The sequence below is a fragment of the Marmota monax genome, unplaced genomic scaffold, assembly GCF_021218885.2.
Source record: "Marmota monax isolate L192 unplaced genomic scaffold, Marmota_monax_Labrador192_F-V1.1 WCK01_AAM20220418_F8-fsc00008, whole genome shotgun sequence".
NCBI lineage: Eukaryota > Metazoa > Chordata > Mammalia > Rodentia > Sciuridae > Marmota > Marmota monax.
The window spans coordinates 13,390,558-13,405,857 of record NW_026694432.1 but is presented as its reverse complement, the minus strand read 5'-3'; the positions used below and the strand labels follow the sequence as shown (position 1 = coordinate 13,405,857).

Here is a 15,300-nt window from a genome sequence, read left to right as displayed (position 1 = left end):
CAGATTTCTCAGGCACTGATTTTATCCTCAGTGGTCAATTCCAATCATCTTCACCTCTGTTCTACAAAACCCTTGCCACCTGTGCCTGCCCCCCACCCCCTGCAAAAAAAGCATGTGGAGAAGAAAAAAGGGATAAATTTCTAGATTTTCTTCCTAGTTCTTTTTTGCCCAGGAAGAATTGCTAAACATTGGCCACTATTTAGAGAGATCAAAGACCCACCCTTAGACCCACAGCTATGATGAAATAATACAAAGTTGGCTGAGGATAAAGTGCCCCCAAAGGGCTGAAACAACAGGTACCATTATGTAAACTCTCCTCACCTGCACTGAACTTAGACTATTAGGGTTAGTTAGTCTGATCAGTGGACAGGTACTGATGGGCCAGTGAAGAGATAACTGCAGCAGCCCCCGACTCCCGACTCAGAGGGCCTTCCTGGGAGGGAGAGGCCCTGAAAATGAAATGCTCCCTAAAATTAGATTGGTACTGACCTAAAAATGAGCATTCAAGTGACAGAAAATCCTGTCTTCAAGACATTGGGATTTATTGAAAAACTACATACATATTAAAACAACTTTATACACATATCCCACATTACAAGATTACAAATATACAAACATGAATTCTGTTAAAGACAGAATCTTGAGTATTAAAAAACTGTAGAAAACCCACACCCTAATTTCATCACTTAAATTGGTGTTCCCCATCTCCAAATAAAAAACCGAAACAATCTCATCCAATTTCCCAAGTCCAGCTCCTGAATGAAACTGTAACATTCATATGGAATGTTTATCCAAAGCAGCACTAATGTTCAGGTTTGAGAGGGAAAAGTCAATTTAAACTTCTGAGAACCCCAGGGTAACTTAAGGAAGTGGGGAATGATGGAATTCTCTTAATGACATTTTTATTAAACTCCATGGTGGTCTCTCAACATTAGTAATGACATATTAAAATGTCCTGAATGGTCAGAGCATTATGCTCAACCCAGGAGATGCGATAAATAATGGTTATATTTCTTCTTGTCAGATAAAAGAAGGAGGGTCCTTGAGAAACAGTGTTTCAAATTGAGAATTTAGTCCCAGGAGAAATCTCTGTGCTCCACAGACTAATAGCGAGACACTGGGTGCAACTCTTTATCTTCATTCCACACCTAAGAAAATTAGGGGTAAGGTATTTTAGAATCTATACCAGTTTAAGTCCTTATTATAAAGGCAACAAAGGTCATTTAGAAATTTGAAGCAGCCTTGGCAGGAAAACGGAAGGGGCAAGCCTAATACAACAGTCCATTTGTTGTTTCCTAGGTCTCAGTTTAAGTCTCTCCTTCACTGAGTCCTGGTCACCATGGTAAGGATCTGCAGGTGTGAAGGAATCATTCTTACACTTGTGCCACTTTCTGTAATTTTCTGCAGCATTATGCTTCCTTCCTCCCCCTCTTCCTCCTCCAACCACCTCTATCAAAGAGGTGTCAACCCAAGAAGCTGCTAGAATATAATGTTAAATGTTTAATGAAGGAAGTAAGACTTCAATCAAATATTACATAAGTCGACGTTGGGGACACTGAAGAATTAAGATTAGTGGGCAACCCAAGAAATAATATTAGGAAAAGGAAAAGATGTCCAGAGCCATGTAGTAGAAAAACTGGAATCTTTGTTCATAATCATAATGCATTAATTATGAAGGAAGGAGAGTTCATCTGTATGAGCATCAATTCCAACCTTCAGTGACAGAAACTTCTCAAAATAGTCTCAGCATAGATGTTGGCATCCTTTATAGTGTTAGCTTTCTAAATATTTGAAGATGCTTCGCTTCATTCCTGGGGTGCTATCTTCTGTTCTGAGGCGCTTAGAAGGGGATGTCATTAACAATGGACCTCTTCTCCTCACCTAGAGAACAGAGAGGAAGTCAGGGCCAGCTTAAAACCCTCAAATAGGTACTTACTTACCTCCAGTTAGCTCTTAAACAACTCAGTTGAATCATGGATGATTCACAACAGAAAATAAAGAAAACAATATAAAAATTTTCCGACAAGTTTAAAAGCTAATTACCTATTGGGGGTAGCAATTCCCCTGTACGTCATTGGGGAGCACAGAATTATGACACTGTAGCATAAGTTATTAGACCAGAACTTTTGTATTTTAATTAAAATAAATAAATTTTGCCTTGGAAGGTACCACATTAGTTCTCAACTTCCTTACCTGAGGCTTAGATGATTCCATTGCTGCCTCAGCCTTGACAGGAGAAAGTGTATGAAAGACAAAGTTTCTTGAATTTCGGGGAGCACTAGGGTTGCAATCAGAAAGAGCAGCCAGTTTCTGAAGCACAGCTTTGGGCTGGTTTAGCAGTGAGCCTGTCTTCAGCTAAGAAATGAAGAGTTATCTGATATTAAATCCCAAATGCCAAGGAAGAACAAAAAGTTATTTACCCTCTCTGCTCCCCTACAGGTATTAAAGGGACATATTTCTACTCTATTTAAGTCAAAAAGAAATAGCAGGCACCTTTGATATTCTCATTTCCTGTGGCCACCTCCCTACCTTAGGGAGGCTATTCTCTTAGCTTTACCTGGGCCTTTAAAACCTGTACACCATGACTATCAGACTGACGAAGTTTCAACCAACCTGGTGAGCACTTCCAGGTTTGATGGCTTCAAAAGGATCACTGAGTGGAGGCTTTGATTCCTGAATAACCACAGGGCGTTTAGCTGGAAAGAAAAGACAGACAGGACTGTTCTAAGCAAAGCTAGGCAGAATTACTTTTGCATATAAAATAAACATGCTAAGAAACCTCATAACTAAACCAATGAGCTAAAACAAAGAAACTTTTTCATTACTCTGAGCCTTAGATCATAAAGCAAAAGCAGCTATATAAACCCACAAGCACAATCTCTGCTGCCTAATAGTCTAAGATTCAAGTATTCTGTCTCTTCCAACCTCTGTGATAGTATTAGATACAAGCTTAAAACTAACCTCCAATAGCTCCTGAAGGTTCATGTCACTTCGAAGGCTTCAGCACTAACAATTCAAGGGGCTAGACCCTAAAGAGATATAAGAACTCACCATTCTTCTGCAGTGCTTTTGCTGTAACTTTCTTGGCTAGCATCATAAACTGACTGTCTTCCCCAATTTCTTCTTCTTCTTCTTCTTCAGCTGTAATTTTCCCCTGCTGTGCCTGAAAATAAAAACCATACAGCATTAACATAAAATTCCATAGCTTCCCTAAATAGCATAGCCTGGGTTGTGAAGCTAGGTTACTGGGATATCATTTGTTTTTGTTTTTGCAATCTTCACTGCTTTAGGAAAAAAAAAGTTTTGGACGAATAAACCTGAAGATAATTGCCCATCATCATTTATCCTTCTCAGTGCAAAAAAAGATTCAAAGGGCTAGCAAATGGCCTAGGGTTGTGGCTCAGTGGTAGAACACTTGCCTAGCACATGTGAGGCACTAGGTTTGATCCTCAGCACCACATAAAAATAAATAAATTTTAAAAAGGTACTATGTCCAACTAAAAAATAATATTAAGAAAAACATATGTTGACTAAGATTTTGAAACAATCATGTTAAGTTAAAAGTGACTGGGTCCTCTCCTTTTGATAAACTAAGGTCAGAATAGGGAATTTTTTTTTTTTTAATTTTTATTTATTTTTTTAGTTTTCAGCAGACACAACATCTTTGTATGTGGTGCTGAGGATCGAACCCGGGCCACACACATGCCAGGCAAGAGCACTACTGCTTGAGCCACATCCCCAGCCCCAGAATAGGGAATTTTTTTGCAGACTTTCTACCTGGTCTCGAAGCCATTGCTCTCGTTCAATACGCTCTTTTCTCCATTTGGCTTCTGTTTCATCAAGCTGTTCTTCAATCTGATCATCATCAGAGTCTCTGTGGAACAAGTCCATCTGGGAAGCATCATCTAAAGCAAAAAGTTAAGGCTTTTAGCATTCTGCAATCCCCACAGCAGAAGATAATCAGACAGATACAAAATAAATCCCTATCAAATACTGTACATTGACATAAACCTTTCCCACCCACTCATAGAAAACAATGGTTATGTCAGGCAGGGGCTTGGAAGGCTGAGACAGGAGGATCACAAGTTCAAGGGCAGTCCCAACAACTTAATGAGGCTCTAGCTACTTAGTAAGACCCTGTCTCAAAAATAAAAAATAAAAAGGGCTCAGTGTTTAAAACACGCCTGGGTTCAATCACACATCCAAAAAAAGAAAACAATGGTTATAGCTAAGTCCACTGGTTGTCATTTGCCAACTTAACCTGGACCAAATATGTACATCAGAACCTTTTTTTGTTTCTTTTGTATGTATATGCTACACAAGATAGTCAAGTGCTCTAGCACTGAGTAAACATTCTCAGTGCTGAAACCATTTGTTTCCAAAGATAGCAACAAAGATACCTATATTTTTCCATCGGAATTTTCTCGTTCGCCCAGGACCATCACTGTGCAGATCCCCATCAGCAAGGTACCTCTCTTGGTATAAACGTAGTTTTCGTTTATCATCATCCAACATTGTTTTCCTACAACAGGAGAAATAAGGTGTTCAAAACCAGGACGATTCTGGCTGATTTTAGGACCTGCCTTAAGAAGCATCCTGTTACTTAGAATTATTGGGATACTAACATGTGTATTTTCTTGATTTGACTTTGCAATTCCTCATCAGAAGGAAGTACTTCATCAATTACATCCTCTTCATATTCATCAATATCTTCCCCATCATACTCATCTTCACTTCCCACGTCACTTCCTGACACCTCTGCCTCATCCTCCAGGTATTTCTTCAATCTCCTGGAAAATAATTTTCAAGATTAGAAGATACAATAATGATTACATACACAGAACATGGACACAATAAGAAAAACAGAACACAGAGTCACCTATAATAACAATATGCATAAACTTAAGAATATATTTTGATAATATCTAAAATAATGTTTTCTAAAATGCTTAAAGATGAGCCAGGCGTGGTGGCACATGCCTATAATCCCAGTGACTCTGGAAGTTTAGGTAGGAGATCACAAGTTCAAGGCCAGCTTCAGCAAATTAGCAAAAACCTGACTCAAAATAAAAATTTAAAAAGGTCTAGGGATATAACTCAGTGGTCAAGTGCCCCTGGGTTCAATCCCCAGTACCCCTCCCCCCCCGAAAAAGTTGGTCACTTAGAACATTCCATATGCCAATAATTGCTTTATAGTAATTTTAGGAGTGGGTACTAGTATTTCCTTCATTTTACAGTTGATAAAGAGAACAATCAGGACATGAGGAGACTAGAAGCAATGACACTAGTAATGTTATTAGTTCTGGAAAGAATTATAGACGTTTACCATAGAAATCACCTAAGGAGATTCACAGAGATTATACAATTTACCAAAGGTCACAGAGCTAGGAGATACAACAGCCTGAATTTAACCTAGGCTGGGTAACCATATTAGGAATACCTGTTGGAAAATTAAACTAGTTTGTTATGCATTTAAGTATACCAGGTTTTAGGAGATGGTATGTTATAGCAAGGTCATATACTGGGATCTTCTTACAGCTTATCAAACCTCGACCCGCTCTCAAATTAGAGGCAAAACTAAAGAGAAGAGATCCTGGTAATCAAAATTACCTCTAGTTACCTTTTCTAATTTCAGCTCACCATAAAAAGTCGGTTACCATTCTGGGTTCCAAGTTCTATTGTATATGGTGACAAGAGGAAGAACTTTGGTTTCTTCTGAAGGCTGATTTTTATCAAAGAGTTTTAGACTTCTTTTTTTTTTTTTAAAGCTAAATTCCTCTAAATTCAAGGGTTCCTGGGGAGTTCCTTAGGGGCTTACTAGTCACTAAGTTTCCCAATCTTCCCATCCACCTTCTTTGAGCATTCAACTTTCAGCTTTATAAAACTTACATCTAAACAAAAAGCTCTGTAGTAAAATAAGGCTTAAGAATCATTTCCCTAGAAAACTCTACAGTTAGCCTAAAGCTGTATGAAATAGTTAATCTGACAGGTGACAAATTAGAACCTTAAACAGATCTTAATGGAATGGAATGAAGGGCTAAAAGCAACAGTATAAATCTAACAAAGGATCAATACACTATCCTGTACAAGAATTCAAAAAACAATTCACATACTATTTAACAAATTCCTATTAAAATTATGTTTGTGAAATTTTTTTTTAACATCACAGGGAAACTTATGGATATGCTGAGTGAGGGAAAAGCAAGATGCAATATGAAAAATTTTATAAATCTCAACTATATAAAAATATATATGCCAGGAGCAGTGGTACATGCCTATAACCCCAGAGGCTCAGGAGAATCTTGAGTTTAAAGCCAGCCTCAGCAATGGCGAGACACTAAGCAATTCAGTGAGACCCTGTCTCTAAATAAAATACAAAATAGGGCTGGGGATGGGCTCAGTGGTTGAGTGCCCCTGAGTTCAATTCCTGGTACCAAAAAAAAAAAAAAAAGGAAAAAAAATATATATGCATAAAAACATTGAGAATAAATTATTACCATGGACACTTTCATATATATTTTGGAAGTAGACATGAGCAACATTTTTTTTTTTGGGGGGGGGGGGGTACCAGGGATTGGACTCAGGGGCACTCAACCACTAAGTCACATCCCCAACCCTCTTTTGTATTTTATTTAGAGACAGGGTCTCACTGAGTTCTTAGAGTCTCACTTTTGCTGAGGCTGGCTTTGAACTTGCAATCCTCCTGTTTCAGCCTCTAGAGCCGCTGGGATTACAGGCATGTGCCACTGCACCCAGCCTCTGTATTCTTTCTGATTGTGTGTGTGTGTGTGTGTGTGCGTTTCTTAGTACTGAGGAATGAACCCAGTGGGGGGACTCTAATCACTGAACTATATCCTGAGCCTTTTAAATTCTGAGACAGAGGCTCACCAAGTAGCTGAGGCTGGCCTCAAATTTGATCCTATAGTTTCAACCTCCCCAAACACTGTGCCCAGACCATTCTATATTCTTTTAAATATACTTAAAATAAATGTTTTACTTTCATGATCAGAACAACAAACATTCCAAAATTCCAAAAATAAAATGGGTCATTTGCCCAAGACTAGAATGAAGAAAAAAAAAAAAAAGAAAAAAAAAAGACAGCAATTCATAAAAAATAAGTCCTAGAGAACTTTAGTTATCTACTAGATCCTCAGGATTTAAAGTATGGCTCAGCCCTTAAGATCTTTGGCCATATTATAAGTAGTATACATCCAGTTCAAGGAAATAGCCAGACCACACTTGAAGATAGAGAATATCCAGGATATAAGACTGAAAGTTCTGTCACAAGAAATGTTACTAGTTCTGGAAGACAATAGAGAGGTTTAGTATAGTCATGACTTAAGGAAAACATGACCATCTTTAAGTACTCAAGAGATGTCATGTGGAAGAAGGATTTTATTTAAACTAAGTTAACCACAAAAACAGAACTACAACCAGCAAATTCAGAAAAAAAATATGGCATGATATAACTCAATTATTAGGGGAACTTTCTAGCAGTTGAAAGAATGAACATAGTACCTACATTTGCCTTTTCAACTTCTCAGATTGCTTCAGGAGTTCTTCCTCATCATCTTCATTACCAGAGTCACTGTGTTCCTCCTGTAAAATCAGTTATCACACCCAGTTAAGCAGAATAAGATGTGTCCTTAACAAAAACAGGATTTATAGAAGTTTAATACTCTCATGTCTTAGGTATATATAAATTTGATGTTATATTTCCTATTTAAAACAAAGCAAAACACCTAGGGGCTGGGGTACTGCTCAGTGGCAGAGTGCTTCTCTAGCATGCATAAAGCCCTGGGTTCAATTCCCAGGACCTTACACAAAAAAATTATTAAAAATAGGATTTAGAAACTTCTGCTCATGGGCTGAGGGTTATATCTCAGTTGGTAGAGTACTTGTCTCGCAAACATAAGGCCCTGGGTTTAATCCCCAGCACCAAAAACAAACAAACAAACAAAAAACAAATGCTCACATGCCTCATTATGGGATACTGTTGTATCTCATAAAATGCTAAACTCAGGATTTTCAAGAACTCAGACAAGAAAAAAATTCCTAAGGGCAGCAAAACATGGGAGTTCAGTTATACTCACTTCATCACTATCAAATTCATTTTCATTTGGGACAAGCTGAAAGTCTCCAAATTCTTCCTCTTCATCTTCTTCCTCCCTATAATGCAGATCAATGAACCAATAGATGTTAGAATTTTTTTTTTTTTTTTTTTTGGTTCTGAGGATTGAACCCAAGAGCGCTCTTTCACTGAACTACATCCCCAGCCCTTTATTATTTATTTTGATATAGGATCTCCCTAAATTGCCCAGGTTGGCCTAGAACTTGTGACCCTTCTGCTTCAGTCTTCAGAGTCACTGGGATTATAGGTGTGTGCCACTGGAAATGGCATTAATAAAGAAGTTTTGTTAGTTTTTTTCAATATTTATTTTTTAGTTTTAGGTGGACACAATATCTTTATTTTATTTTTATGTGGTGTTGAGGATCGAACCCAGCGCCCCGCGCATGCCAGGTGAGCGCGATACCACTTGAGCCTCATCCCCAGCCCAAGAAGTTTTTTTTTAATATTTATTTTTTTAGTTATAGGTGGATACAATATCTTTATTTTATTTTTATGTGGTGCTGAGGATCAAACCCAGTGCCACACAAATGCGAGGTGAACACTTTCCCTCTGAGCCACAATCCCAGCCCCAATAAACAAGTTTTTTTTTTTTTTTTTGGAGGGGGGTACTGGAGATTGAATCCAGCGCTGCTTTATCACTGAGCTATATCCACTATTCCTTTTTATTTTGAAACAGGGCCTCCCTGGATAGCTCAGGGCCTTGCTGCGGCTGGCCTCAAACTTGTGATCCTTCTGCCTCGGCCTACCAAGTCACTGGGATTAAAGGCGTAAGAGCCACTGTGCCCAGCAATAAATAAGTTTTGAAAGCAAACTACAAGCAACAAGCTAAATTAAGAATTTAAAATATTTTATCAACACAAATAATCTCTTCAACAAACCAGAGATAGATATTTTGCCTTTTAAAAAATGTTTTAATTGTGATAAAATACATATAACATAAAATTTAGCCTCCTAACCATTTTTAACTATACAATTTGGTAGTGTTAAGTACATTTACATTGTTATTCAAACAATCAAAACTTTTTTCATCTTTTAAAACTGAAACTCGGATGGGGGTGGTGGTACAGGTCTATAATCCTAGTGGCTAGGGAGGATGAAGCAAGAGTATTGCAAGTTTGAGGCCAGCCTCAGTAACTCAGGGAGACACTGTCTCAACATAAAAAAATTAAAAAGGGTAGGATGTAGCTCAGTTTTACAGTGCTTCTGGGTTCATTCCCCAGTACTGAAAAATAAAAACTGAAACTATACCCAAACAACTTTCCATTCCTTCCTCCTTCCAACTCTTGGCAACCATGATTTAACTTTCTGCCTCTATGAATTTGACTACTCTAAGTGCCTTACATAAGCAGACTCATAACAGCATTTCTCTTTTTCTGACTAGCTTATTGTTCTCAGCATAATATCCTAAAGGTCCATCCATGTGGTATCATGTGTCAAAATGTTTTTCTTTTTAAGTTAAATATGTCATTGTATATACCACATTTTGTTTATCCATTCATATGTCAATAGATCATGGGGTTGCTTCCATATTTTGGCTATTGTGAACAATGCTGCTTTGAACATGGGTGTATAAATATCTCATGAGTCCTTGTTCTCACTTCTTTTGAGTCTATACTAAGATGGGGAATCACTAGATCAGATAGTAATTCTGTTTATGATGATGATGATTTTATTTTTTCTGGGGATTGAAACAAGAGGTGCTATACCACTGAACTATACTCCCACCCTTTTTGTTGTTGTTTTTTTGAGACAAAGTCTCACAAAATTGCTGAGATGGCCTTGAATTTACAATCCTCCTGACTTAGCCTCCCAAGTTGTTGGTATTACAGGTGTGTGCCAATGTACCTGGCTCTATTTTTAATTTTGGGGAATCATCATATTGCTTTCTATAGCAGCCACACTATTATACATTCTCTCCAAAAGACACAAGGGTTCCACGTCCTTTATATTCTCTAACACTACTGATTTATTTATTTATTTATTTTTTAAATTTTTAATATTTATTTTTTAGTTTTCGGCGGACACAACATCTTTGTTTGTATGTGGTGCTGAGGATCGAACCCGGGCCGCACGCATGCCAGGCGAGCGCGCTACCACTTGAGCCACATCCCCAGCCCACTACTGATTTATTTTTTATCATAGTCAATGAAGTCAGTACTTCCTTGTGGTTTGCTTATTTATTTGTTTATTTATTTATATGTGGTGCTGAGAATCAAATCCAGTGCCTCTCACATGCTAGGCAAGTGCTCTACCCCTGAGCCACATCCCCAGCCCTTCCTTGTGGTTTTGATTTGCATTTCCCTAATTACTAATGATGTTAAGCATCTTCATATGTTTTTTTCTTCCTTTTTAAGTGCTAATTTTCAAAGTATTACAATTTCATTACTGTGCAAATATAAATTCAAATCCACTGTAAGACTCTCTGACAAGATATTAAGCCTCTAAGACGATCAATTATTACTAAACCTAGAAAACCTGATTCTAGGATTTTATAAAAAGACCAGGACTTCTCAGATTTCCACCAATCTGAGACTCACCTGTCCGTTGGGAAAGAACCTGAGCACAGAGCAAGCGCTTCTTCCATTGGATCAACTATGCTGTTCTCCTTTTCCTGCTTACTCAATTCCAGCGGAGTCAGTGAGGAGGCATCTACATCAACAAGAAAAAAATTTTGTTACTAAAAATTACAATTTTATCCTCTTTTCTAGCCACCTAAAGACATACTAGCTCAATACAGTTCCAAGGTAAACTTGCCAAAAACTTCACCATCCATTCATTCAACAAATCCATATTTATGCTTACTATATGCTGAGTACCAGGGCAACAGTAATGAACAAAATAGATCTCAACTCTCTCACAGAGTTTACATTCTAGAAGGTGTGTGTGTTGGGGGGAATGTGAGCATAGATAGAAAATAAGTTAACATTTATATGGAATTTACTACATCCCAGACATTGTTCTAAATTTTGTACACAAATTAATCATAAATGACATGATATGGACAAAACTAAAGCAGTCTTAAATTGACACTTTACCATTCTAAGAAAGTAAAGATCTAAATGTCAGGAACTACACAGTGAATTCTAACAACATGCAAGATTCCATCATAGTCCTATTTTCTAGGAAATTTTCACCTAAGGATTCATGGATTCTTTTCAATGACACTGACTTAATACTATATTTGACTCTGGTAGCTGGGCATGGTGTACACACTTATAATCCCAGCTACTTGGAAGGCCAAGGTAAAAGGACTGAAAGTTCAAGGCCAATCTCAGTAACTTTGTGAGACCCTGCCTCAAAAAATAAAAAGAGCTGGCAGTGTAGCTCAATGATAGAGCACTTATGGGTTCAATTCCCAGTATCACCAAAAAAATGGAGCAAAAAAGAAAAAAAATGTGGCTATAGTAAGCCTGTTGCCTATTGTTGGACATTTACCCTGAGAAGTGAATTTTCCAGAGCAAAGATTTAGAAGTTCCTCCATGTTCTCTTTCTTGTCACTCTTACTGCTTTGACATTTTTCAGACTGAGATGCAAACTTCCCAGTACACAAATCCAACAATTCATCCATGTTGGCATCCATGGCATTCTCATCCATACTGGCCAATGGCAACTGAGGCTTCAAAGGTTGGTACTGATTTCTGTGGTTTCTAACATTTAAGAACCTATAAGCACAAAGAATAGTGTAAGAAATTTTCTAAAGAAGATGCAAAGTAATAGGTGAAAAACTCTGAATTCATATCCAACACCACAGTTAGAAGCTGAATTTCAAACCAGAAAACAAAAGATTCTAACTTCATACTAATCTAAAAAGGGTAGGGGAAGTTTCATTAAAGAATAAGGTTCTATTCAAAAGGTAAAGTGTAGTCAGGTGCCATGCATGCCTATAATCCCAGTGATTCAGGAGGCTGAGACAAGTTCAAGGCAGCTAAGCAATTTAGTGAGACCCTGTCTCAAAATAAAAAAATAAAATAAAAAGGGTTGGGGATGTAGCTCAGTAGTAAAGTGACCCTGGGTTCCATACCTTCATCTCCCCCAAAAAAGGAAAATGTAAAGAATAATTGGATAATTTTTGTTTTCAGATAATACTAGAGTAGAACTGCTATCATATCCAATAACATGCCACCAATTCATGAATTCTCAGTCCTACCCAACAATCCTAACAGAGCAGTATGCACACAGAGAAATTTGATGCCCTTTTAATGCAAGATCTATGTATTGCAAATAAGAAGAGATCAAAGGATCAGAATATCAGCAAGAGTTATTTACATTATTTTCTGGATAGACTTTGTTCAAACTTGTAGAATGTAATACTAATGGTCTGTATACCTTCTCCTTCTCATAAGAGAAAGCACAGATGGAGTGACAGAAGCTCACTTTATTTTTAAACAAAATTAAGCAGTACCCAGCACCATTCCCACCCACAGAAACACAAAACTACCTACCCATCTGCATCCAACAGTTGGCTCTGAGTGTCATCTTCTAAACAGAACTGGAAGTCTCCTTCTCCTAGGAAAAGTGTCTTAGGTTCTGGGGAGGCGTTATACAGATCCTGGGAATCCTCTATGGGAAGTGAAGGCTCAGACAGTTTCCCTGAACTCTGGCACCAAAACAAAAACAAACATTAACAAAACATTTCAGAAATGTCATTCAGTGTCATGACAACAACAGAAGTTGCTATTTGCAATATTTCATATATTCTCAGGCAATTGTAGTTGAGAAGGACAATGCATAGCAAAAAGAGGCCTAAAGAAAAATATCTCCAATAAAGTAAGAAGCTTGTATTTCATCCACAAAGGGGGTGGATTTTTAAAGCTGAACACACATAAGCTCAGTACCAAGAAGGTGGGAGTTGGTTGGCTGGGACACACTTTATTTAGAAATGTGGGAAGCAAAAGGAGGAGAAAATTAGAAAAACTATTACCACCTTACCTTAGAAGCTGAGCTGACCAAACTGGCTCGAAATAGCCCAGGGGAAGGAGATCTGAATCCCCCTGCTATAGGGAGAAAACTGGTCCCTCGACCTGTTTGTCTGTTGCAAGGCTGATAGGATGGAATTGTAGAGCCAATCAGCTCAAAGCTGCTATTGTGGCTGCTCTCTTTTGTTAACAATGAACATGAATCATCTTCATCTAAAGAAAGAGAAATATCTTTTAAGTGCAAGAATACAGAAATAAGGGTGGATTGTTTAGGAAAAAGACGAAACAGGTAAAATTCATAGGCAAACCCCTCTAGTCACAGGTTCCAAATCATTAAGTTAAATTACAATACTATGATACATTATATAGTCATATTTATTACTGTGAGCTAAGTGACACCTAAAATTTCTCTTCTCACCCTGCCTTAATGCCTATAATCATTCCTCATTTTCTAATTAAACACCTTCCTTTGACCTACATATAGAAATAATTCGTGTTTCACTCAATAAACATGCATTCACTAGGGGCCTATTAAATGTCCATGGTGCACTAAGAAGAAAATTTATGTAAGTTTTTCAAAAATGGGACCAAGAAAATTATTCTAATTTATAAACTCATTGCCACAGGTTAGACTGGAAAGTCTCTAGATTAAAAAAAGGGAAACTTTGGCCAGGCAAGGTGGCAAACACCTATAATCCCAGAGGATAAAACAGAAGATTACAAGTTCAAAGCCAGCCTCAGCAAAAAGTGAGGCTGCTAAGCAACTCCATGAGATCCTGTCTCTAAATAAAATACAAAAATAGGGCTAGGGATGTGGCTCAGTGGTTGAATACCCCTGAGTTCAATCCTTGGTACCAAAGATAAAAAAAAAAAAAAAGGAACCTTTATGGGACTGTAGTAATTAATTATCAAAGTTGGAGGACAAAAGCAAAGTTAAGTTCTGTGTAAGAATCACTTACCCAGTTTACTGGGCTGTTTTCCTGAGTTTTCATCTGTTTCTGACTTTTCTTCAGTAGGAAAATAACTATAAAATAAGAAGGTAAACTGTTTGTATCTGTTCCTATTTCTTACTAAAGGGGAAAATTCAAGGAATTTTATATTTCCTTAGGGTTACTTACCCCATCTTGGAAGAGTTGTCCTTAAATAGAAGTAAGGTAGAATCTGATGAGAGAGGCTTGGGAACAGAAAGAAGATCGACGGACTTGCCAATTTCACTACCGCCATCAGTATTATCTTTGTCCATTTCTTTCTCATCTTTGAGTTCTAGATCTTCACTACCAAGAAGGAATTCTGCGTTCTTTACCAATCATGCCACCCCAAAACAGAATAATACAAGTTAAAAACTTTAAAAGCAAATCTCACTGTTAATTTGAAATAAAGCTGCTTGGTTACAAGTCACATCTTAAATCTGTAAAGCTAAACTTGACCATTATCATCAACATAATTTCCCCTTAACACTTTTAGAGCTCTTTTATATCTATTTTACCTTTTTACCCTCCCCAAATTGTTATAAGATTATGAAAGAAGTCTTGATTATCATTTTCCTGAGGTAATAAGAGGTTAAATGATTAGACTACAATTGCAGGATGACTACTGACCTCAAACCAAACACAGACTGTGTGTGATATGCTGCCCAGCTTAGCATTGCTTTCTTTTTCTTTGACCCAGGGTTAAATATTAATGAACAGTTCAAGAAACCCCAGTACCCAGTATAAAAACAAGAAAGCTTTTTCATACCTAACAATCATATAATCACCTATTCTTCCTGGGCAGAAAACAATACTATAGAACAAGGACAAAAAGTCCTTCTAGGGGCTGGGGATGTGGCTCAAGTGGTAACGCGCTTGCCTGGTATGCACGGGGCACTGGGTTCGATCCTCAGCACCAAATAAAATAAAATAAAGATGTTGTGTCCACCGAAAAACTGAAAAATAAATATTAAAAAATTCTCTCTCTCTTAAAAAAAAAGAAAGCCCTTCTATAAATACTTTCTTCACAAAAGAATGATATTAATTTAGAAGGCCTCTGCTTGCCTGATAATTTATTCCATCTCAACTAAGATTAAGATGGCTTTTGAGTTTAGATAGAGAAAAACAAATAAACAAGTTAAAATTAATATTAATATAAAGTCATTTTCAATATTAGCATTATTATAGTTATTTTGGGGGGTACCAGGGATTGAACTCAGGGGCACTCAACCTCTGATCCATATCCCCAGCCCTATTTTGTATTTTATTTAGAGACAGGGTCTCA

At 37.4% G+C, this 15,300-nt stretch overlaps 1 protein-coding gene across 1 annotated transcript in view; it reads right to left on the bottom strand.

Moving 5' to 3' along the window:
- Window positions 1-518: 518 nt before the first annotated feature.
- The window catches only part of Clspn (claspin), a 36,974-nt gene continuing 22,192 nt past the window's right edge, over window positions 519-15,300 (bottom strand). The window contains exons 11-25 of the mRNA XM_046469028.2: window positions 14,166-14,344; window positions 14,007-14,071; window positions 13,061-13,260; window positions 12,574-12,728; window positions 11,567-11,793; window positions 10,669-10,780; window positions 8,094-8,169; window positions 7,523-7,599; window positions 4,626-4,790; window positions 4,401-4,522; window positions 3,778-3,905; window positions 3,052-3,163; window positions 2,614-2,696; window positions 2,194-2,355; window positions 519-1,881 (exon numbers count right to left, since the gene is read on the bottom strand). Of these exons, the coding sequence (XP_046324984.1) occupies window positions 1,774-1,881; window positions 2,194-2,355; window positions 2,614-2,696; window positions 3,052-3,163; window positions 3,778-3,905; window positions 4,401-4,522; window positions 4,626-4,790; window positions 7,523-7,599; window positions 8,094-8,169; window positions 10,669-10,780; window positions 11,567-11,793; window positions 12,574-12,728; window positions 13,061-13,260; window positions 14,007-14,071; window positions 14,166-14,344 (1,971 nt within the window). The 3' untranslated portion in view covers window positions 519-1,773. The remainder of the gene's footprint in view (window positions 1,882-2,193; window positions 2,356-2,613; window positions 2,697-3,051; window positions 3,164-3,777; window positions 3,906-4,400; window positions 4,523-4,625; window positions 4,791-7,522; window positions 7,600-8,093; window positions 8,170-10,668; window positions 10,781-11,566; window positions 11,794-12,573; window positions 12,729-13,060; window positions 13,261-14,006; window positions 14,072-14,165; window positions 14,345-15,300) is intronic.